Source organism: Pristis pectinata, chromosome 20, assembly GCF_009764475.1.
Source record: "Pristis pectinata isolate sPriPec2 chromosome 20, sPriPec2.1.pri, whole genome shotgun sequence".
Lineage (NCBI taxonomy): Eukaryota > Metazoa > Chordata > Chondrichthyes > Rhinopristiformes > Pristidae > Pristis > Pristis pectinata.
In genome coordinates this window covers 11,015,267-11,041,299 of record NC_067424.1, presented here as the reverse complement: position 1 = coordinate 11,041,299, position 26,033 = coordinate 11,015,267, and the positions used below count along the sequence as shown (strand labels likewise).

General features: G+C 41.0%; 1 protein-coding gene across 1 annotated transcript in view; it reads right to left on the bottom strand.

Annotated features, from left to right (window-relative positions):
* cntn2 (contactin 2) overlaps positions 1-26,033 on the bottom strand; it is a 164,323-nt gene that overhangs the window by 85,809 nt on the left and 52,481 nt on the right. Inside the window, exons 2-3 of the mRNA XM_052034539.1 lie at positions 20,563-20,714; positions 3,027-3,171 (exon numbers count right to left, since the gene is read on the bottom strand). Of these exons, the coding sequence (XP_051890499.1) occupies positions 3,027-3,171; positions 20,563-20,617 (200 nt within the window). The 5' untranslated portion in view covers positions 20,618-20,714. The remainder of the gene's footprint in view (positions 1-3,026; positions 3,172-20,562; positions 20,715-26,033) is intronic.

Below are 26,033 nucleotides of genomic sequence, written 5' to 3'. Positions count from 1 at the left end.
CAACCAGCCAATTCTCCACCCATTTTGCTACCCTGCCCATAATTCCATGACCTCTCATCTTATTAATCAGTCTCTTGTGAGGCACCTTATCGAAGGCCTTTTGAAAGTCTAAATACACAACGTCTACCGCCTCTCCCTTATCCACCCTACCTGTGATTTCTTCAAAAAACTCCAATAGGTTGGTCAGACAGGACCTCCCCTTCACAAAACCATGTTGACTAGGTCCTATCTTGCCTTGCGCCTCTAGGTATTCGGTAACCTCCTCCTTGAGGATAGACTCCAATAATTTTCCCACCACTGACGTCAGACTAATAGGTCTGTAATTGCCTTTGTGCTGCCTCCCACCTTTCTTATACAACGGAACTACATTCACTACCCTCCAGTCCTCCGGAACCATGCCAGAATCTATCGATTCCTGAAAAATAATCGCCAATGCCTCCGCTATCTCCACAGCCACCTCCTTCAGAACCCGGGGATGCACCTCATCCGGTCCGGGAGACTTATCAGCCTTAAGCCCCTTTAGTTTTCCAAGCACCTTCTCCCTATTAATCTCAATTGAACTCAGCTCCAATTCGTGAGACTCCTGACTAACGGGCACATTGCTTATGTCCTCCACGGTGAAGACCGATGCAAAATATTCATTCAATTCCCTTGCCATCTCACTATCATCCATTATAATACCTCCTGCACCGTTATCAATTGGTCCTATGTCAACCCGTGTCTCTCTTTTATTCCTTATGTATTTAAAAAAACTCTTAGAATCCTTCCGAATGTTGTCCGCCAGCTTCCTTTCGTAACTCATCTTTGCCTTCCTAATGACCTTCTTAGTTTCTCTCTGCAGATTTTTAAAATCGTTCCAATCTTCTGTTTTCCCACTAATTTTTGCTACTTTGTACGCCGCCCCTTTTGCTTTTATTTTATCCTTCACCTCCCTCGTTATCCACATCTGTGCCTTTTTTCCATTCAAAACCTTCTTTTTTCTTGGAATATATCTGTCCTGCATTGTCCTTATTTCCTGTAGAAATTTCTTCCATTTTTCCTCTGCCGTCCCTCCAGCTAACTTACTCCTCCAATCAATTTGGGCCAACTCATCTCTCATACCTTTGTAATTTCCCTTATTCCACTGAAATATCGATACACCAGTTATCAGCTTCTCCTTCTCAAACTTGAAACTAAACTCAATCATATTGTGATCACTTGTTCCCAGTGGTTCCTTTACCTTTAGTTCCCTAATCACCTCGGGTTCACTACACAGCACCCAATCCAAAACAGCCGATCCCCTGGTGGGCTCCTCAATAAGTTGCTCCAGAAAAACATCCCTTAGACATTCCACAAACTCACTCTCCTGAGTACTACCGCCTTGCTGCATTTAAAGGGAGTGGGACTGCAGAACGTTACAGTGCAAAGAGATCTGGGTGTCCTGGTGCATAGAAGGTTCAGAAAGTAATTCAGAAGGAGGATAATGCAACAATGGTCTTCTTTGCAAAGAGAATGGAAAATAAAAATAGGAAGTTCCAATGTCACTTTACAGGGAGGTGTTAGGCTTTACTTGGAGTACTGTTTACATTTTTGGTCTATATTTAAGGAAGAATACACTTGCATTCATGAAGAAGGCACATCAGCGGCTCTACTTCATTAGGAGTTTGAGGTGATTTGGTATGTCTCCAAGGACTCCTGCAGATTTCTACAGATGTACGGTGCAGAGCATTCTAACTGGTTGCATCACCGCCTCATATGGAGACTCCAATATGCAGGATCAAAAGAGGCTGCAGAGGGTTGTAGACTCAGCTAGCTCCATCACGGGCACAACCCTCCCCACCATTGAGGACAACTCCATGAGGTGGTGCCTCAAGAAGGCAACATCCCTCACCATCTGGGACATGCCCTCTTCTCCTTTCTACCATCAGCGAGGAGGTACAGGAGCCTGAAGACCCACACTCAATGTTTCAGGAACAACTTCATCCCCTCCACCATTGGATTTCTGAACAGTTCATGAACCCATGAACACTATCTCATTATTTCCCTTTCACACTATTTATTTATTTATTGTAACATTGTAATTTTTTATGTTTTGCACTGTACTGCTGCCGCAAGACAACAAATTTTACGACATATGTCAGTGATGATAAACCTGATTCTGATTCATTGGAAGCAGTGCAGTGAAGGTTCATAAGGTTGATTTCTGGGATGATGTATGAAGAAAGGTTGGGCACATTGGGGCTTTACTCATTGGATTATAGAAGAATGAGTGGTGATCTTAATGAAGCATAATAGATTCTGGAGGGGTGGAGATGGAAGGGGGATTTGAAAGGGTGGATACTGAGAGGATATTCCCCCAGTGGTGGCATCAGAATGAGGAGGAGTTTCTTCTCTCAGAGGGTTGTGAATGTTTGGAAAAGGAGTCATTGAATATATTTAAAGCAGAGGTTGGTAGACATTTAAACTATACGGGATATGGGGAGAGAGCAGGAAAATGCTGTTGAAAGGTGGAGCAGGTTAGAGGCTGTGATTGGCCTACTCCTGTTCCTGTTTCTTGTGCTTTTTATGTTTTTAAAACCACTGCCATTCAAGAAGCTACACTAGCCAAAATTGGTTCTTATTCACCTTTATCATTCATCCAAATTCATACCTTCCTATTGAACTTCATTGGGAGAAATCACTTCTCAAACAATGGTTTATCGGAACCCTTGATATTTCTAACCCTAACTGATCCAGGGATTGTTTTTTGATTCAATGCAAACCCAATAAGTGGTAAGGGAACCCACATGCTTATGAAGTGCCTTATCTTAGAAACACCAAAAGACATTTCACATTCAATAAATCACTTTGCAGTGAAGTGACTGTTGGCAAGGCAACAAAGCAACAAGCCGACTGCCACCATTATCATGAATCCTCAGATGGCTCATTCTGTTTCTGACTGTAAATTAAATTATTTTACTTTTAAGCAAGCTCAGTTGGTCAGAGCAAACTTTGCAATCTTCTTTGTGTGCACAAGCACTTACATAATATTTTTTATGCTGCCATACCTGTATGTAGCGGGTGGGCTGGCACGCACGTGACAGTTCAACTTCACTTGCCCTTCAGCTGATCCTTCAGGATACAAAGTGTTTTTTGGCTGCTCTACAAATACTGGCCCGAAGTTCCCTTTGGCGCCTTGGACACCAGCCCAGTCTGTAACAGAGGAACAAGGTGCATCAGTTCTCAGTGTTTGTTTGTTTTTATTTTCCTGGATGTTGCTGACAAAATGTGGCGTTTATTGTCCATCTCTAGTTGCCCTTGAGAAAGTGATGGTAAGCCACCTACAACTGAATGAACTGATTGGTCATTTTGGAGGGCATTGTAAAGGTCAACACAGGGAGTTACATTATAGGTCAAATCAGGTAAGGTTGGCAGATGTCTTTCCCTGAAGGACATTCATAAAGCAGATGGGTTTTTGCAACAACCAGTGGCTTTTTTGGTCATCATTGCTATGTTGTTTTTCCAAATTCCAGATTGTTAACTAAATTTAAATTCCACTGTTGGAGTCTGAACTCAGCACTCTGGATTGTTAGTCCAAGCCTCTGGACTATTAATCCAGGAATTTAACCACTGCACCTCCACTCACCCACATTACTGTATATTTCTTCCTTTCTTCTATTCCAATAGAGCTGACAGAACTCATTACTGTTGCACATATTAGAATAAGATTTTTTTTAATGTATTGCATTGCGGGGATTCCAAAATTATTTCTTAGCATGAAAGTTGAAATTAATGTCAAGGGGAGATTTTTCTTTAAACACAGTAATTTGATACAATTTGCGATCTCTGCCTGAAATGATGAGGAGGAAATTGATTCAATAATAACTTTCAAAAGGGAATTGGATAAGTACTGGAAGGAAAAAACCTTGCAGGACTATTGTGAAAGAGAGGGGGAGCGGGACTAATTGGATAGTTCCTTTCAAAGAGATGGCACAGCCAGAATGGACGAAATAGACCCCTTCTGTCATTCAATTACCGCTTGATAAAACATCAGCTAATTTCATTGTAGTTATCAATGAAATTAAGTTTGGAATTGAGGTGGAGTGGAGATAGAAAGAAGAGAGATATGAAACAATATAGATATACCCATAATGGGGAAGACATTAGATTAGAAAAGCCAAACGCAGACAAAGCCAGTGAGATAAGAATGATAATGGAAGAGACCAATACAGGAATCAGCAAAGGCAAAGGAAATAAATTTTTTAGCTGATGATGTGTTAACACCAGCAGTGAACTTGCAAGAATAAATAACATTAAATAGGAAAATCCAGGCATTGCAAAATTTCTGAATATGTTGGCTAAGAAATTGTTGTGCATCCTAAGGGATGACTACTGGGGGAATAAATTGACTAACGTTTCACAATGAGCATATTCTTTGCTTGCCAGATGTTGTACACAACATCTGAATGGAAGGGAAATATATTAGGCTTGCTTGATTGCTGGAAGTAAATGTGGGGTGAGTGCCTGCAGCTGGGTACAGTCTAAAGGAATTGATTGTAGCGCATTACCCACAATGAAATATTCATGGCAAATCCAGTTAGTTGAACTCCAAAGATGTTTGGACATTTGAAAGTCATATTAATTATGCTACCTTGTGGAGAGATGGGTTGTTCGTGTCCAGAAAATGCACAACAGACAAAACGTGCAGAACACAGAACACAAACACATGGTCAATCCATACGCTGCCTCAAGAAGGCAACATCCATCATCAAAGATCCCAACCATCCAGGTCATCTCGCAGCTATCATCAGGTAGGAGGCACAGAAGCCTGAAGTCCCACACCACCAGGTGCAAGAACAGCTACTTCCCTTCAACCATTTGGGAGAGAGAGAGAGAGAGGAAGAAGGGGAGAAGAGGAGGGATAAAAGTGAGGGAGAATGAGTGACATAGATATAGAAAGGGAGAGGGAACAACCGTGAAAGAGAGGGAGAGAAAGAGAGAGAGAGAGAGAGGGAGAAAGAGAGAGAGAAGAGGTGGGATAAAAAGTGAGAGAGAATGAATGACAGACATAGAGAGGGAGAGGGAGCAATAGAGAGAGGGGGTAGAGAGAGAGAGAGGAGAGGGTGTGACAGAAAGAGAGAGAGATACTGTGACAGAGAAAGTAAGAGAAAATGACAGAGTGTGAGAGAATGAGAGAGAGAAAGTGAGAGGGAGCAGAAGTGACAGAGAGAGGCAGAGGGAAAGACAGAGAGGTATGAGTAAGAGAGGAGGAGTAAGAGAGAGAGAGGGAGAAGCAGTAACAGACACAGGAAAAGGGAATGAGAATGAAAGGGGATTGCTTACTTGTAAGAGAGATTAGTTCATAAGAGGTACAGAGCTGTGTTTTTTTTAATGTTTTATGGCAACACAGGTAGGGAATTGATTGAATCTCACTGACGAAACCACCTTTGTACACTTACTTTTTTCAATAGATATTTGTCATATTTCATGCTGCAGTTTACCTGTCAATAAGACAGAGTAAGTAGTCAACTCCACATATATACAACGGGAGGTCTTATTGCTGTTGTTAACTAGATATTGCACTCCAGCTCAAAGAGAACATGAGGTCCACCTATGGGAGTAACTGGTGATGCTGATTCCAAAACTTGCAAGTCTTTAACATTGCTGAAAGCTTTTTCTAATTTGATAGAGCCATAGACTCATTTTCAATTTTTTTTCTTTTGTTGGATGTATTAAATAAATACTTTCTCAGTTAAAGAAAGTAAGTTGATTTAGTGCTGACTGTGAAGAAGCCTTAATACTAAAGCTGCCTGAATCAGCACAACATAATCCTGCTGTGCACCAACTATTGATTCTTCGCAAATGTCATTGTTCAAGGGGAAATTTGAGAGTAAAGCTGCACCTGAGGAAGCAAATTTAACCTGAAACATTCAAGCAGCAACTGGGTGTTAAATTAATCCAGTTATATCTGTCTCTTAACATCAAGTTTAGCAAGATTCCAAACATGAACGACAACAGAACTGACTGGGTGTAACTAAGGCCTGAATACCGGGAGGTTGACCTGGGAGAGGACACTGAAGGAGTTCTGACAATGTTAACTTTAAAGTGCTGTGGGATGTCCTGAAGCTGTGGCAGAAGCTATAGAAATACATGGTCCCTGATCTGAAATGTTAACTGTTTCTCTTTCCACAAATGCTGCCTGGCCTGTTGAGAGTTTCCAGCATTTTCTGTTTTTTTTATTTGAGAAGACACTGTCATTGGTTTGCTTATCCTTCCAGTGAATTTGGAGGATTCTATAGAGGCAAAGTTGATGGTACCTCACACTGTGCCCTGAGGTGCTTGCTGTTGGGAGTTCGGGTTTCAGAGGCATTTGGAGCTCGCTATGTTGAGTCTATATGGTGGTTGGTATGCAATGACTATCCAAGCAAAAGAAAATCACAGAGAGGCAATTTCCACTCTAAAGTATAAAGTTTGAGACCTGAAATGTCAGGACCTTTACGGACAGTTCCAGTAGTGGGAAACCTGGACGCTGCATTGCCATTAGAGCCTGGAACTTAAGATGCTTTGACATCAACATTGTCACCCTGAGTGTGGCATGACAGGCAGTAGGTGACTAGGTTAAAGTACAAAGAGTGGTTCACCTTCTCCTATAGGGCAAACCAGATGAGGAATGTTATCTTCACGGACTGAACTTTGCCATCTAGAATGAGCTAGTCTGGCATCACAGTGACTCTCACTGTAGAATTAGTGAATGTCTTCAGCTCAATCTAGCAAAAGCACTACAGTCATTAGTGCATACACCCCAATCTTGGAAGCCAAGGGGGTCTTCTATTTTGACCTTGAAAAGATATTTATCAATTTCCTGGAGGGAGACAACCAATCCTTTCTGGGTGACTTCAATGCCATGGTGCAGGAAAATGCAACCTTTGCCAATGTGTGATTGGAAAGGAAGGAGTAGGGAAGGCTAAATGCACTGGGGCTCTTCTCTCAACAAAGTTCTTGGAGAATGGTCTTGTCATATTCAATACCCCGTTTTGTCAGAGAGACAAGCACAGGACCTCATAGCACCTTCCCAGATCCAAGTATCAGCACTTGATCATCTTCCGATCAAGTAACTGCAAGAAGGTTCTTGCCATGACAGGTGCTGATGACTGTAGGATTGACCACTATCTAATTTATCATCCATACCATCTAATCCACTCTGTAACCTCCAGCACCTAATCCACTCTGTAACCTCCACCATCTAATCCACTCTGTAACCTACACCAACTAATCCACTCTGTAATCTCCACCAATTAATATCAGCATCACAGAAATACTTCTGCAAGAAGATCAATGTTGAATCTCTCAAGGACTCCACTAATGTAGTTCTCTCAAAAAAGCCTAGCGACAAAGTAGACTGTTGATTTCTCATAATATTGTAGAAATCACCTAGAATGGAAGGTGAAGAAAGTAAATGGTTGTTGAATGGTCTTCAGACCTGAATTGGAATGGATATTACGATACTGACATTGCACAAACCTCAGAACATCAACCGGCCATCATTTTGTTGCAGGAGTTCTGAGATAAAACAAGACCTGCATTGGCCTGCAAGCATGTTTTATACTGTAGAGAAGGGGAAAGAACAAAGGGTGTTAGGGTGGGGACCAAGAGAGACCATAACACAAATTGTGATGCTGCAGATAACAAAGAGGGCACAGAATGCTTGTCAATTGCAAACGATCTGTCTGGAGTAGGTTAAATGGAAGACACCCAATAGTTCTGAACGTCTTGTCTGAAAGCTGAACAAAAAGAATAAAATGCTATCCTCTTAGTTTTCTGAAGTAGATGTGCCAGTGTAGACATTCAAGTACGAACGAATGTTAGCCAACAATAAAAACGGAAAATGCTGGAAACACTAACAGGTCAGGCAGCATCTGTGAAAAGAGAAACAAAGTTAATGTTTTAGAGTCTGATTCCCTTCGTCAGAACTGGGGAAAAGAGAAAACAAGTTAGTTTTTGGTTGTAGAGAAGGTGGGGAATGGATGAGATGAAATGAAATATCTCTGATGTGGTGAGACCAAATAGATTGATGTGGCAGTTAGAATTTGTAGCCCAGTTGGAAGGGAGTTAGCTAAATAGCTTCTGTCAACAAGTGGTGGGTGTAGATTCTGCCGGAGTTTAACACCAAATTAGGACAAGTAAACTAGCCAACGGTGAGAACAAACTATAGTAAAACTCCGTTAATCAGGCACACTCAGGACTTTTTTGGTGCTGGACTGGCAGATTGGGGTCGTGCTTCAATATACTTTTAATTCATTTTTTTAGATAGTAACAGTACAACAATGTTTTCCAGTGAATACAGGAGATGAATTTAAAGGGATCTTGGAAACAGGGCCCCAAGGGAACCAGAGCCCTGGTGAATTTAAAAGGAGTGTGGTAATTTGGGGCCCAGTTTGCTACAGGGAGTGGAAGAATTGGGGAACCAATCTGCTAGGGGGGGGTACAAGAACTGGGGTACTGGTGTGCAAGTGCAGCATATGGGGTCCTAGTGTGGTCGAGTGAGCATGGGAACTGAGGCCTGGTGTACTAGAGAGAGCACGGGATTCAGCATCCGCTAAGTTAGACGTTAAACCATCAGGATTTCTGAATAATTCAGGAGTGGATTATTGGAATTTTACTGTAAGCCTCTCGATTTCCATACTTGAATCAGGGGTGGAGAAGGAGGTACACTGAGGCTAATGGGGAATTCGAGGGAAACTAATGTAAAATTATCGTGTAGGGGAGAAAGATCAAAAATCAATGAAAAGGGAAGAGTAGGGCAATTCATACCAATCCAGAGGAGCATACCGATTTGGGAAAAAATATGTTTCACTGCAATTAGAATGAAAGAGAGATCTGTTTAAACTAGGGCATGGACTAAGAGATTAAAATAACCAGGTTTGAAGCCCATAAAAGCAACAGAAATATAAAACAACAGGAGGACCTAAAAATAAATAGAGAGATTTGGCAGAGTGTAACTGTGGCAACATAGATTGAGGTCAGGGAAAGTAAAAGAACATAGGTAATTATTGATTGTTGTAATAAATATCTCCTGGAGAAGAATAGAGGATAGTCAAGGGATTTTTTTTTCCATAAAGGTTGTCAATAAAAAACTAAACATTAGCCTTGTCATTGTAACCATTCTGATCATGATCAGGAAAACAGCAGAGTTGAACAGGAAGCTATGAACAAATATGGATTTCCATGGGAAATTTTCCACTTTCAGTTATTCCTCCGACCCACATTTCTCAGAGGTATTTGACCTCAACCTGTGCTGGGACCAGCTCACTGGCATGATACTTCACTTACCCACACTGGACCCCAACTCCCCAATCTTACACAACATCTGGGTCCGAGCTTAATGCATTTTATGCACATTTTGAACAGAAGGGGATTGGTATGTCACCAACCACCCCGACAGCCTCCAATGAACCTGAACCCACAGTCGCCGTTGAGGACGTAAGATCAGTCTTCCGGAGAGTGAACCTGTGAAAAGTATCTGGCTCGGATGGTATCCCTGGCCGTGTCCTCAGATCCTGTGAAGATCAGTTAGTGGGGTTATTTGCAGACATTTTTAACCTCTCTCTGCTTCCAACCAAGAACTTCTAATTCTTTTGTCCACGTTGATTTCCTTTATAAGGCAGTAATTATACCTCCAGGCTGGCTGAAGTGGTTGTCCAAAAACAAGAGGGCATAAGTTTAAGGTGAGAGGAAGGAATTGTAAAGGGGATTTGAGGAGAAAGTTTTTTATGCGGAGAGTGATTAATATCTGGAACTCACTGCCAGAGGAGGTGGCGGAATCAGATGCAATCACTCCATATAAGAGACATTTAGACAGGCTCTTGAATAGGCATGATATAGAAGGACATGAACCCAATGCAGGAAAATGTGATTAGTATGCATGGACAAAAGGTTCTGCATGGACATGTTGGGCCGAAGGATCTGATTCTGTGCAGTATGATTCTATGACTTAATCCAACCAGTTCAGGTAGCTTTCACCTAACATAATGGTCACACAAGGTAACCCAAGAATTGCCCTGGGCAAAGCCCTAGTGATAGAAACTTATCATCAGCCACGTTATCTAAATAGCCAATAGAGTACTTCAAGGGAACTGAGATTCAGAAGTGGAGTACAATACCCAGCTATTAATATGTTTTTAGCACTAGCAATTGAGCATCAGTCTCTCTTTACATGCTGGATCACATTTTGGATAGGTAGAAAACTCTGCACCAACTCACACTAACAAATAGCCTTGGCATGTCCAAAGCCAGAGTTCTACCTGAACTGGTTGGACCGAAGGGCTGGTTCTCTTTTCACAGATGCTGCCTGACCTGCTGAGTCTTTCCAGCATTTTCTGTTTTTATTTCAGAGAATCTGAACCATGAAATCATTTGCTTCTGGATTTTCAGAACCTTCGACCTAGGAATGACACTTTGTGCATTGCAGCAGTGACTTCATTTCCAAAGTACTTCACTGGTTGAAAGCCACTTTACACATAAGAAAAAGGGATAACCTCTTAAACATGCATACCACTAAATTAGATTGTGGCTGATCTTTATTTTAATTCTAGTAACATGTCGTGGTTCTATGATCTGTACTGTTCTTGGCAGTCTATTGACCCCCCCCCCCCATGTCGTCATGCCCCAAACTCCCACCTCTCCCTCATCCTCAACAAGGGGAGAGTTCCAGTCTGGAAATTAAATCTTATCCATTATGGTGTGTAAATTGATGGCTATGTTTTGCTTGAAGGACAAATTGGAGATGACAGAAAATTGCAAGATTGAATCATTCTTGCTTTAAGATTTTGATTTTGAGGTTTGTTCGTTCCCTGAAGCACTGAAATGTGAACTGTGCATTTACAGATAGCAGCTGCTGTTGTATCGGTCACACTGTCTGCTGGGGAGAAGGTCAGCTTGGTTAAAGTGCACCCTCCAAGGTGGTCACATACGGAGCATCAAGGCTGCCATGGAGATGAGGGAAAATGAATGGGGCAAGGGGTGAACCATGGATGGAGGGTGAAACAGTGCATTGGACATCTGATGGGGCTCCTTTGCTGTGTTGTGATCAGCCCTCTGCCACTACAAGCTGCAGAAGCATCAGTGACAGAGGTAGGTGAACAGTGCAGGGATACTGCGATCTTTCTCAGTGTTGCCAGTGTGTCAAAGGGCAGCAGATATGAACGACTACAGGGGACTGAGTGAACATAAAATCGATGTATGGGGAAATGACATCTGCTCCAGGATGAATTGTAATGGGAGGTCATTGGCATCGAATGATAGAGCACAGAAACAGGTCCTTCGGCTTGCCCTGTCCATGTTGAACATCGGACACCCACCTATACTATACCAAACTTTCAGCCCTTGGTCCACAGCCCTCTCTAATCCTTGGAAACTCAAGTGCTCATCGGAGATACTGTATAAGTTGCAAAAGTCTCTGTCTCCGTCACTTCCTCTGGCAGTGTGTTCCAGGTTCCAACCACCCCTCCAGGTAAACAAATTCTTCCTCTGATCCCCTCTAATCCTCCCACCATTTAGTTTAAACCTATGTTCACTTGCTTTATACTCTTCTGCTAAGGGGAATAGTTTTTTACTATCAATCTTAACTTTGGCCGTTGTAATTTTGTATACCTCAATCAGGTCCCCGCTTAGCCTCCTCTACTCCAAAGAATACAAACCCAGTCTATCCATAACTGAAAAGCTCCATCCTCAACAACATTCTGGTGAATGTGATGCTGCTGCAAGTAAGTTTTTCTTTGCACCAGTGCATATATGTACTTGTGCATATGACAATAATCTCGACTTTAAGACTTTAGTCTCCTTTGCACCGTCTCTGTTACAACCAGGTCCTTCAGAAAGTGTAGCAACCAGAATTTCACACAGTACTCTTGCTGTGGCCCAACTAATGTGTTGTATAGATGTACCATAACCTCCTTACTCTGATATTCTGTGCCCCAGCTAATGAAGGCATGTATCCCTCATGCTTTCTTAAACTCCTTATCTACAATTCTTACCTATTTTTTATGCCACTATCAAGGACCCTTGGACTTGTACACTGAAGTCCCACTGTTCCTCAATACTCCCCTAGGGCCCTTCCATTCAACATATATGTCCTGGCCTTATTAATCCCACAAAATGCATCATTCTGCACTGATGAGGATTAAATTCCACCTGCCATTGCTCTGCCTATTTATCAACTCATCAGTATCATTCTACAGGCTGTAAGTGAATTGTTCAATTTCCTGTTGAGTGGGAGTTCAGCCAAAACTGGGAACAGCCACTTCAAAAAATGTGCAATATGTTTTTTTGTGAGCGATTTACGCATAAAAACAACTGTAAACTATTTTTGCAATCCAACTTCTCAGTGTGGATTTCCACTATCTTATTTGGGAAAAGGTGCTTCTTAATTCCTCTGAGAATCACAGCTGCCATTTGGAAAGTGGACACAATTTCTGTCCACTTGGAGTTCCTGACTGCATGGGACATCATGGATTTCTGGAAGGCACCACATTAATGCATTGAAGTAAAAAATGCTGGAAACACTCAACAAGTCAGGCAGCATCTGTGGAAAGAGAAACAGGATGAACGTTTAGGGCCAAAGACCCTACATCAGAACTGGAAAACTTTCCCAAATCTGATGAAAGGTCTTTGACTTAAAATGCTAACTCTGTTTCTCTTTCCACAGGTGCTGCTTAACGTGTTGAGAGTTTTCCAACAATTTCAGATTTACAGCATTTGTAGATTTTTGATTTTCAATTACAGTAATGTCTGTTTTTTTGTCTCAACTTAGAGGATTTAGGAGCAGGTTTAAAACCTTAAGCTCTCCTAAGAAAGAAATTGATGCAACAGTATTGAACGTTGGCCTTGAATAGAATGAAAAATCAGTTGACGTGTACAAAATAATGATGGAAACATTCCATGCTGACCAGGAGGCATTTAAAGGATGCTCCTGCAGTGTATTAATTGGAATCCATTCTGGCAAGAATAAAGCAAAATGCCATTGGAAGTCATTTGTTAAGTAGGAGAATTTAGAATGTTATTTGGATCAGCTCAGTTCTTTCGAATGGGAAATTGTAGATGATTGAATTGATGAAATTATAAATTCAAGCTAAAGCTAAGAAGAGCAATAAATGGAGGAAAGCAACCTTTGGGATTCGTGACTAATGAGGACTTCAGCAAGAGCAATGCTTTCAAAAATATACAGTGAAAAGGCTGAGAGAAAGTATACCCACAGCACAACTGAGATAGCGTGAAGCTGGAGTAAGAGAAAAGATACTGAATAATTCTTCACATCTGTCTTTGAAAGAGAAGACGGTTTAATGAGAGACTGAAAAGCACGTTTAGGGAGTCCAGTGCAATAGTGAGGGAATGCTGAATTATTGGAGGTGCACATGAGATGTTAAACCAAGGAACTCAGTCCTCTCAGGTAAACAAAACAAACACAGGACACTAATTGAACAAGTGAGGAGGATAATACTCCCTGGTGCCCTGGAAAATATTAATCCCTCACCTATACCATTGCTAAAATACATGGTTGGTCATTATCCCATTGCTATTTCAGGTGGCTCACTGTACTCAATCTGCCTAACATAGAGGTCATTGAGTCATACATTCACCTTACCATCAAGTACCCTAATCCTACGCTACTCCCATTTTATTCACCCTATATCACCTTCACATACTCCCAGATTCTACCACTCACCTACATGCTAGGAGCAATTTACAATGACCACTTAACCTCCTGACCAGCATGTCTTTGGAATGTGGGAGGAAACTGGAGCACCCAGAGGAAACCCATGCAGTCACAGGGAAAACGTACAAGTGCCACACAGACAGCACTGGAGGTTAGGACTGAACCCAGGTCTCTGGACCTGTGATGCACCACTGTAACAACTATGTTTTCTACATTACAACTGTGACTACTCTTCAAAAGTATGCCCCTAGTGTGAGGTGCTTTTTGAGTTGTAAAAAGGCACTAAATACTTTGCAACTCTTTTGTTTTCTTTCAAAGAATTTTCAGGAATAACAAAGAAAATTTAGACAGTATTGCTATATTCAGAGAGTTTACATCTATAATTTTATGCTAAGTGCCAGTATTTGCTCAGTGGATAACAGTCTTGCTTCTGAGTCAGAAGATTACAGGATTAAGTCCTGCTCCAGAGACTCGAGCACTTAATCAAGGTCGACAATTCAAGGAGAGCTGCATTGACAGGAGTGACAATTTTTAGATGCTAAAATGAAGTTCTCAGATGAGCATAAGGGACTCCACCACATAATTTAAAGGACGGGGAAATCTCCCTGGTGCCGTAGCCAATAGATTGGCCTCAACAAAAACAAAAATAACAGCTGGTCTTGTCATTATCTCAATGTCAATGGGAGCTTGCAATGTACAGAATAGCTGTTTTGGCTTCTATGTTGCTTCACTGACTACATTTTAAAAGTAATCTGTTAGCAGCAATGGATGTCGTAATGATGTGAAACAAGTGAAGATCAGAAAGAAAATTGTAGATGCTGGAAATCTGAAACAAAAATGCTGAAAAGTCAGCATTTGGGGAACTGGAAACAGAGTTATTTTTTCAGGTTAAACATCAGAACTGGGAAAGACAAAAAAAGGTTGCTTTATGTTATAAAGAAGTTGGGAGCAGGGTTAGGTAGGACAAATGGGAATATCTGAAATAGGTTCAGGCTAGATGCTGTCAGATGGTGACAAAGGAGTGTGATGTGCTGCTACTAGCAGGTCAGGGTGTGTCAATGGAGAGGGAAAGCAAACTGAGCCAATATCACAAACTGATGACATACAAAAAAAATTTCAGTTTTGATATGGACAGAGAAAGCAAGTTATCAGAAGCCGGAGAACTCAGCATTAGTTGGAAGGCTGCAAGATGCCAGACAAATGATCTTAGGTTTGCATTGGGCCTCTTTTACAGATAGGACTTCATCTGGGAGCCATCTGTTTATGACATTGGCCCAGTTTTGTTTTCATCCCTCCTCTCCATCTCGTTTCACAGATGCTGCCCGAGTGTTTCCAAACCTTCCATTTTTGTAGCATTAAATCAAGTTATTGATTTATTTAGAGGAGTACAAACTGGCTGGAGGGAAGTCAACAGAAAGTAAAAGAGAGGATGAATTTTTGGTCAAAATCCCAATGGGACTATCCCAAGAGGAAATTAACCGAAAAATTCACCCCCTATCCAAAATAAACATTCACTTTAACTCCATGGGTATGTCACTACCTGCAGGTTCTAATCCCAGATGGACACTAGAATTATTTGCAAGTATATTGGCATTAATAAATGCCTTCGTCGTTCTGTGTAAACACTGGAGCTCCTTACCCAACACCACCTTGTCAAGGGCAATTAAAGATGTATTATAATATATGTTGGTCTTGCCAGCAGCATGCAAATTTGACAGATAGGCAGAAGTAAAGCAGGTTTGGGGAGATGTCTACTGTTCCCTTTTCTTACGTTCTTATGTCACATTTACACTGCTCACATTTTGCGCTGAGCTAATGTACAACACTCCAGAGACCTTCAGTTTAAAAAGAAGGCATTTTTCCCTTTGAGAAATGACTATGGATTGCATCTGCCTCCTGTGGTTTATAGCAATACCTTTTGGACGTGTTTGATTCACACTATCGCATTGGTTCACTGGAACCTACTGTAAATTAATGGTTGAAGCTGTCTCAATGTTTAAGAAATGTTGAGTTTTTGCAGCAAATGACTGCACAGCAGTCAGATAGTCAGGCTGAGACTCACTGCTCAGCAGCACTCGTAACATCAGGTTGTACCTGTGGGTCTAAGCACTGCAAGACTAAGCATTTTTAGGAGAGGAGTGAATACCAGAAGTTGGAAAAACAACAGACAACCAAGTTCATATCAATACACATGGAAAAACCTTGGGATTAATTGCTTTTATATTCATTTGCCTTCAGTTACTGCTGAGGGCTGTGAGATGTTCCAGAACCAGTTGATAGTTATAAGAATTGCTGAGATGCCTTTGGACGTTCAATAAGTGAGCAGGGACTTGGTATACCTCAGAATAAAATTAAAAAGTCTCCAGCTCTCTTCCCTGGAGGGCTGTGGACTGAACTGGTGGAGCTTGCTAAGATTATGCAGAACTTGATAGTGTGAGCAGAGCAAAACTGTTCGTAATTCTGAGGAAAGTAAAGTCATAATCATATGGTTCCCCTCTAAGCCGCACACCATCTGATTTGAAAAATATATTGCTGGTCCTTCATCATTGTTGGGTCTAAATCCAACAGGACTGTGGGAATATCTTCACTGGAATGACTGCAGTGGCTCATAATGGTGGCTTACCACCATGTTTGCAAGAGCAACTAGAGATGGCACTTTGGTTGGCATGGATGAGTTGAGTTGAAGAGTGCTGTATGATTCTATGAGATGGACAATAAATGCTGACCTTATCAATGATGCTCAGATCCCGAGAAATGAATAAGTACCAGAACGATCATTGGTGATAAATCCGAGGGGGAACTCGACAGAAAGTTTATTACCCAGGGAGCAGTTGGAATATGGAAATCACTGTCATGGCTGAAGCCACGGTGAACTGATGCATTTAAGGTGAAGCTAGAATACCACATGAGGGAGAAAGCCATAGGAGCTTATGCCATTAGGGTGAAATGAGGAGGCAAGGGAAACTCTGAGGAGAATAATGAACATATTAACACAGAAATTAGGAGCAGGTATAGGCTTCTTGCCCCTCAAATCTGCTCTGTCATTCAATAAGATTATGGGTGATCTGATTGTAAGCTCAACTCTGCATCCCCACCTACTCCTGGTCACCTTTCACCCCCTTGCTTATCAAGAATCAAATTACCTTTGTCTAAAAAATTATTCAAAGACTGAGAAAGACTCACTGAAGTGAGTGACCCCTATTTTTAACAACGACTTCCTAGTTTTAGATTCACCGACAAGAGGAAATATCCTCTCCATATCACCCTATCAAGACTCTTCAGGGTTGCATTTCATTCAAATCTCCTTTCACTCTTATAAACTGAAAGGATATAAGCCTAGTTGATCTGATCCAGTTATTAGTTATCTGAAGTGCTTCCAATGTGTTTACATCTTTCCTTAAGAAGAAAACCCACTTTGGATATGATACTCCAGATTTGGTCTTTTCAGCGCCTTATGTATCCTCCAACCCCTGTATTCAATCCCTCTAGCAATAAATGATAACACGCTGTTGGTTTACCTAACTACTTGTTGTACCTTTTGAGCGTCGTGCTCCAGGACACCCAGATCCTTCTGCATCTCAGAACTCTGCAATATCTCTTCATTTAGATAATATGCTTCATTTTTATATTTCCTGCCAAACTGGTTAATTTCACCTTTCCCTTATTATACTCCATTTGCCAAATCTTTGTATAAGAGGCATCTCGGCAGGTACTTGAATGAGTGGGACATAGAGGTACATAGAATTAATGCAGGTAAGTGGGATTAGTATAGATAGGCATGATGGTTGGCAGAGATACAATGGGCTGAAGGGCCTGTTTCTATGCTGTACAACTCTATGACTCCTTGACTAACTTCTTGACTGCCATTATTACTCTTCATCTCTCCCCAAATTGCTTCTACATCCAGGGTTTCCGAGTTTCAATCATTATTGCATGATTACTATCATTATTTAACAGATACCAGTTGGGTCTAATGGACTGTTTCTCTATTCTAAGATTTTAAGTTCAAAAAAAGCACACTTTATAAGTGTGTAATGAAACAAGATTTGAAACATGCACAAAAAATATTTGGAAATTCTCAGCAGGTTAGGTGGCATCTGTTGGGAGAGTAAAACAGAGCGATTTTCTCAGGTTAGTGACCATTCGTCTCCATTGCATTGCTGAGTATTTCCAGCATTTTCTGCTTTTATTATGAAATTGTGAAATAATGTCCAGACAAAAATAAGTGAGGAAATTTGTTACTTCACTCAGAAGTTAATGGTCAATATTTGTTAACATAGCAGCAGAAATAAGAGCTGGAAAGGACAGTCCAACCCCTCAGAATGGAGGAATATTGGAAAATCCTAGTTATGAGGAGAGCCTGTTCTACCTAGTGTTATATTCTTTGAAAAAATTAGACTGAGGAGAGATTTAATTAGGGTGTGCAAGATTATGATAAGCCTAGGCAGGATAAACAGGAGTGTTCTGTTTCCATCAGTGAAATGTTATGGAGCCCAGATTTAGATTAATTAGTAGGATTAGAGGAGAATTGTTTTTTTTCACTTAGCAAGTACTGGAGGTCTGTGAGGGTTGTGGAGGCAGAAACTCTCACTATATTTAACAAGTACCTAATGACAAAGTGTAACCTATTCAAAGGGCCAAATAAACTCTTTCTGTCCCATAGATTTTGATATCTCTATGAGAGCGGGGCTGAATATCTTTTATTTGACTGAGAAGGTGGGAAGTTTCCACGTGGCATGGGAGTGGGTTGGTAGGTGCAGTGGAGAGAAGTGCTAAGAACTAATTGACCTGAATTTCTTGTTGCCTGATTAGATTGGGGACTTGCAAATGTTTGTTCCTGGCTGATACGTTAAGGATTGTGGACACTCCTTGTCTTCAAACCAGCGTTTTCCAATGTGGTTCAAGCCTTGTGCATTCAGAAGAAACAAATTTGATTTAAGAAAGGCTAAATGCTATTATTAACAGATCAATCAGAATGTATACTTTTACAAATAAGGCAAAGATTCCTTGACTGGGAAGATTATGTGGGATGATTAGTGGCAAGACAACTGTGCAAATTCATTGATTAGAAATAGATCGAAGGGGATGTCATTAAAATCTCAGTACCAGTCAGATCCTAAGGCTAGAGATGGAGATTACAGATGCTTTGGAGCAGGACCTTTGTTTAAAATGGCAGTCTAATCCTTCTCTGATTACTCAACCAAGTCAGCTGAGTTACAAATTACAATCGGTTCAGGCCCCGCAGAACAGACTTTTGAGGACTTTATCCATGCTGATCCCAATGCAACACTGAGACAGTGCCTTCTTCTTGATGTAGAATTAAACTGTGGACCACTGGACTTTAAAGATCCCAAGGCATTTTTTGAATGTTTTAATTCTTGTATTCGTGATTAATTATACAAACTCGCTGCTGAGCACCTCACACACAATAGTAGCTTTCTTTGTTGTTACACTGACATAACAGACATGCTCAGAACCATACACAATCTTAAAAAGAAAATACACACTGTTCTTGAAAGGGAAATATAATAACAGATCAAGATGAGAACTAAAAGTTGGATCCATTAGCTTCTGTCATTTGTGCACAAATTGTGCCTAAAAATTAGGGAACTCAGGTTAGATTGTGCTAGTTATCATTTCTGGGAGAAATCAAACCAAGCAGGAAATTGGCACAAGGACTTCAGTGCACGATTCACCATGGCATGCCTGGTGTTGACCCAGTATCTGTCACATACCTAATGTGTCATAGGTTGCCCATTATGTGCGTCCTCCCTCTCAGACATAAACTGGAGATTACGCAACCCATGATCTTTAGAGAATAGTCATAATGAGAAACTAGGAACACATCAAACGGTCTCCATTCTGACATTGATGTCTTGTATACTGCATCAGATTTCAGTGCCCAGGGTACTGGAAATTTGTCATTGGATTTCCATCACTGATTGCAGCCTTTTTATACTCAACACACTGAGCTTCATGCTGTAATCTCTGCCTCACTGATCATCCTTCTTCACCCATACGCCTCTAGTCCCCTTAACCCTCCTTCCTTCTTCCCTGCTCGGTCCTTTCTTCTGTCCCCGCCTCCTCCTTCCCCACACAATTGTCTGCTCCCCATCGAGTTACACTTGATGAATGGACCTACGTCACTGCAAGGTGAGGGAAGTTGGCCATCTTGTGAGGAATCCAGTTGAGTGTTGGTGTTGCAGTTAACGTGTCCAGCACACTAAGGAAGAGTGAAATCTAATTTCTCTGCATACATGATTCAGTCATCATTTATGCATTAAGCAATATGCATATCACTTGGTTGTTATCTCATTGCCATTTATGGGAATTTTTTTGTGGACAAGTTGGCTCTGCTTTTCCTACGCTGTATATTTATACCACAAAAGCACTTAATTTGCTTTACAACACTTTGGAAAAGTTTCAGCTTGTAAAAGGCTCTCTATAAAGGTACGTTATCATACTAGCATAGAGCCATAGAGTCACTCTGCATGGAAGCAGCCCCTTTGACCCAACTCGCCCATGCCAACCAAAGTGTAATGGGGAATCTCAGGGAAACAGGATTGCAGTAGTGCAGCACACTGGGAGATATGGCTGTCCGAGTCTGTCAGTAGGTCTGGGGCTTCCATGTCTGACAGTGAGGTGTGGAAGTCCTGGACTTACTGCTGTTTAAGTGGCTGAACAGTGACCCTGGATAATGTCAGATCAGGGATCTGTAGTGAGTGTGAGTAAATGGAGTCAGGGTCCTTATCATCCATGATCTAACTCAATCGTAGGACGGACTTGAGGGATGGGATATTCCTGCATTCCAGATGCACAAAGGCTCAAACTTTCACTTGTTGTCAGAGGCTCCTTTCACTAACTGAGTACACGTCACATGTAGCAGAGCTTACCTGTTAGCCAGCTTGTGACTGAAAGCACCAAGGCAGGACTGATTGACCATCTCATCCTGAAGATCACACACACCGTGCCACTGCCGGCAAACTGCGAGAGAATTTCTGGCACAGAGCTTGCTGCTGATTCCCTGCTGTATGTCAGTGCTCACCTGCAAAGCAAAAACCATCAATTCATATTTAAGATGAGATTAATCTGTGCAGATTTGAATGTCTAGGCCATGAAATAATTCTTCAATCTTTAAGCCACCACACATACTGAAGAGAGCACTGCATCATGGCAGGAGTGTGGAGGTGTGGTGGGCAGGGTTTGGGTGGATATGGGCTAGACGTTTGTCTCCAGCTGGATTGGATCAGACATCTAATGAAGCATTTGATATTTAATTCCATTGGCCGCAATGGACAATTTTTTTATTCATACTCAATATGCAGGCATTGCTGGCAAGGCCAACATTTCTGATTGCTTCTCCAATTAAGAGCCAATTACATTTCTGTGACTCTGGAGCCACACTCAAAACCCAAGTAAAATTGGCATACAGGCCCCTCCGGGTAATGAACGGGTTCGGTTTTCACAGATGTCCATAAGTCAATTTTGTCCATAAGTCGGAAAATACACAAAAATCACCTGATATGGTAAACACACCTCCACAGTATTGTAATGAGTGGCATCAAAAACATGTAAGACTGATAAGAAAGAACAATTACTAAAAATGGAGAGAGAAAGGAAACTAGTTCTGCCATTTGTAGGAATGAGCGTATGTATGGATGTTGGACTTTTGAACTTATTAATATTATAGGAGTTGATTTGTATGTATGGGAGACCGAAAGTCAGGAGTTCATAATTTGGGGATGTCCTGTATTTCCTTTATTAGTGAACCAGATAGGTTTATTAAGGGTACATTTGACCACTGGTAATTTTAATTCCATATTTATTTTCTTTTATATAACTGAATGTAAATTCATCATCTGCAGTAGAGGGATTTGAAAAGGCGTCTCTGCATTACATGTCCAGTTCTCTTATTTATAAGGCCAGTAACATTACCATTCTTGTTACTGGGTGCCTTAAAACAGCAAGCTCTGCATATTGCTTCCAATGAAACTAAATACTGCCCCTTCAGTACCACACATTTTGTACTACCTTCTGAGATAAATCTCTACCCCAATGTATAACTGCAGAACTAAAGCTGGTTTTGGATTTCTGTAATAGTTATGTCAGTGCTTTGAGTTTTGGACACATGGATTTGCGGAGGCAGCAGCATTGTAATGAAACTCTACTCACTAGGATTTGGTGCTCCTGCTAACCGGGGCTCCCAATTTTTATCGACACTCATATAGTATTTCCCGGCATTGCTACATCCCAATCCTTACTAGAATCATAGATTCTTTGCAGTGCAGAAGTTTGCCTCTTTGGAGGGTGGTCCCATCAGTCCTGTTCCTGGTTTAAGGCAGCTGGAAGATGTGACCACCAATGGGGCTTCTGGAGGCTTTCTCATTCTGATCACCAAATTGTCAGTTGCTTTCTTGTGCAATTTCACAAAACACCAGAGGAAATTTCCCTGCCTTGTCTAAGATAACATCAATGCAAAATGGCTGGAGAAATCTGGTTTACTCTCAGCAAGTCAGCAGGCAAGTTATCCAAAATCAATTCAAATGATCATTAGCCATACTCCATTTCTTTTGACCCTTTCCAACTGCTGATGTTCTGCTGAGTCAGAAGTGTTGGTGCCAGACAATCCAACCTGGGTGATTTTGCAGTGATTTCCTTTAATTGAGTATTTTCCTTCAATAGGATGCTAATGGTTGGTGTATTGGAAAAGCTGCTGATGAGTATATGGCTTGTGGTTAAAGGTGCAAAGGTGATGTGTTTATCATGTATCCTTTGCAATAATTCATAAGTGAGTATGCTTGGGCTTTGAATGCTTTGAGGAATAATCTGTAGAAGTGGAAGAAATGGAGCAACATGGAAATGAGATACAGTTCAGTAAGGATATACTTATATTCCTGGAATCTTGCCAAATGCACTCTTTCCTCTTATGACTGCACTCATTTGTATAAATATGACCTACTCCTAGAAGGGATAGCATCACAGTTCCATAAAAATAATAATTTCTATACTACTATAGTGCTGACTGATAATAGCCCTGTGAAGTAAATGCCAAGAGTATTTTGAGCACCATCTCTCCCAAACCATACCTTCTCTTGCCGTTCGCTTCAATTCTAATTACGCTTGGATTACCATGATACACAGAGGGGGCCACATAACCAAGACTTTGCCATGATGATAAAAATAGAAACTACCCACACAATGCTCAAGTCTTTCTGGACCTGAATAATAGCATGCGATATGGTTGAACAGTGTTCATGTTACAGAAGGCCTCTGAGCTAATGTTCATGAAGTGTTTGTTCAAATCCCACAGAGGCACATGGGAAATTTCAATTCAACTAATTAAAAAAATAGCTCAAATAAAAAGAGGTCAGTAATGGTGACTACAAAGGTTCCACTTTGTTATGTAGTTTATGTAGTTTTTGTTATGTAGTTTATTAATGTTCTTAAAGGGAAGGGATCTGTTGATTTTAGCTGGTCTGACCTATATGTGACTGCAGACCCACACTGGTGTGATGAACACTAAATTGTCCCTTAAATGGCCCAACAGCACTTGGTTTATAGGCAGTCAAGAATGAGCAATAAATCACAGCTTTGTTAGCAATATTTATATTGTGTGAAAGAATAAAAGGTATAGGATAGAATCAGCCACAGTCATTGTTGATTCCCAAATGAATGTGAACCTACTGCAATGCTCTCAGAACTCTTCATCCAATTTCTCCAACTTTTTCAGCATCTTGGACCCTTAGCCCCAAAATTCCCTGTCTCTTTAACACTTTTGCTTCCTTTAAGACTACTTAAAATCTACCTCTTTGACAAGCAATTGGTCAACTGTTCTAATTTCCCTTCTTTGATCTGATGCCGGTTTCCATCTGAATATGATTCTACGATGTTTTGGTGTGTTAAAGCATTTGAACAGGTAAAAGCGATTCAACCTCTCAAACCTTTTCCTACATTCAATTATATTTTGGATGTTCTGAATTTTAACTCCATTTACCTGTCTTGGTCCCATGACCCTTAATACCCTTGTCTCACAAAAATCTAACAAAGATTTTGGTTTTGTCTTCCTTTTGTCAGAAGAAGTGCTTCCTAACATCAACCATGAATGACATACTCTCATATTAAGTTTACTCCCACTTTCTTTGGACTCTCCCACAAGTTGTTCTAGGCTGAGGTCCACCAAGCACAGGCACCTCTGAAGTTAGAATGGTTCCATATGCTATTGATAAGAGGAGTTGCTTAGTACCTGAAACAGAAGTCTTCATTCTCACTAGTTGTTGGTGACCTGGGCAACCCATCTGTGGAGGTGAACATTCACACTTGCATTCACACTTTGGCAGAGCAGTACAGGAACGAGCAACATTGTAAGGCAAATAGAACCATCTGTACAACGCCTGGACACCAAGATGCAGTAGCAGAACCACTTTATCAAGTGGCTGACCATTGAGGTGGCATTAAGCTACTCACAAGACTTATTCTTCTAACACGATAATTAACTATTAATAATATCCTCAGTAATGAGAGTTAGCCATCAGACATCATTAATGTTCTTTAAGCACCATTCCTTTGCAATTCCTTAAAAGCTCAGCAGCCCCTTGTGATTTGAAAGTATTAGTTAGTATCGCCTTTTTTCTGTAATGGATATAGAGAGATCAATACTGCCTATACATGGCTGATAAATATTACATTTCTCTTTGTCTGACCAAAGCCCTTGTACTACTCACTCACATTGACTCACACTCTGGAGGCACTTGGCTGGCTTAAACCATTTGTTCTGTTACTTCCTCTGGCTTTCAAAACCATGCAATCATGTAATGATCAGAAGTCAAAATGAGACACATACCCATTATTTTTCGCTACTCCTGGTACTATCAGCAAATATTTCCCTTATTCAAATCAGGAATTAGTAAAACCTTCATTTTTTTTGATATTTTACTGTCTCTGATACACATTATAACATTTTTAAATGTTCTTCATTTTGCACTACAGAATATTAGCTCCCAGGGACTGGTTGATAATTCTTTCCCAGTTTGCATATTAAGGGCACTTGGATGAAATAAGGTGTAAGGAGGCTGATGTGGAGTAAATGGTCAGGTTCTGCAGAGTCGATTCAATTCTATGTAAAAATGGGTGAGACTTTTGAGGAGAGAGGCTGAAATGGCAACACTGGATCAGTCCATTGTTATACACCCTAAAGAGTCTTGGTCATAGCAGGCAAATTAATGTAATGGCCATCGTAATATGCCTTGGTCAATGTTGGAACTTTCCTGCTTTCCTCCATCCCATCACGGATGAATTTCACAGGTGAGATAAAACGTGAAAATGTCAATTTTTCCTTTGTAATATCAGGGATTCAATGCAATTGCAATCACTCCACTGAACCCAGGTAGGTGCCTTCAGAAAATCTACTGTAACATCATCATTTCACTAGAACTCCATTTTGTCCAATTCCCTCCAGTGGTGTAGAATCCCAATGGACAAAATCTTTCCCTCTTCCTTCCAGCTGTGGGGAATTTTGTAGACCAAAACCTTACCCAATTCATTCCACTGCAGAGAATTCCAATGGACTAAATCCCTCCATTCACCCCAACAGTACAAAATCCCAATAGGTTAACTTCCACTCTATGTCTTTCAGTGGTATGGATTCCCTGATCCAGAATAATCCATTGTGAATTGTTTTATGTTGTGTATATTGAGATTAGCAATGTAAGCCTTGGATGATGGTATGTTCTGTATCATTTAGTATTTTTGGGTAAAACTTGTTATCAATGCTCTTTCAGTATTTTCTTGTTTGTTTGATTAAAGCTAAACTGCTGAGTAAAAGCTTTAATGTGCCTCTTTGCAAATCTTAGGAGCCCTGAGCCCAGCGTTATACTTTCTTGGCAAAGAAACCCCGAGATTCAGCTCTTCTCTAAATTCGATTGTGGTGGGAAGTCTGCTAGCAGTTTTGGTTGCGCAGAAGGACTTCCAAAGCAGCACATTTGGAAGACAGAGCTGGTTTTAATTAGACTCTACCATTTTCTTAGATAGTACTACTTTGCCAAGAATTGGATTCTGTGCAACAGTTAGTGCTAACACCCACTCAGTTTACACCCAGGAGCTAAAAGGTGTGATTCCTAACAGTAACATGCTCAATTTAGCACAGCGTTAGACAAATTACTGCACACCAATCTAAGGACAATAAGTCTTTAAAAGCAGCACAGAGAAGCAAAATACATTATGGATACCATTGTGGAGACAGAGGCTGCAAGGGAAAGGTAGGCAGCTCCCACATACACTTAAATGGACATATAAGTACTGGTCAATGAAATACCTGCCAAGAGTCAGGTCATTTGTCCTGGGAGTCATGGACACTTGCTGGGTCAGC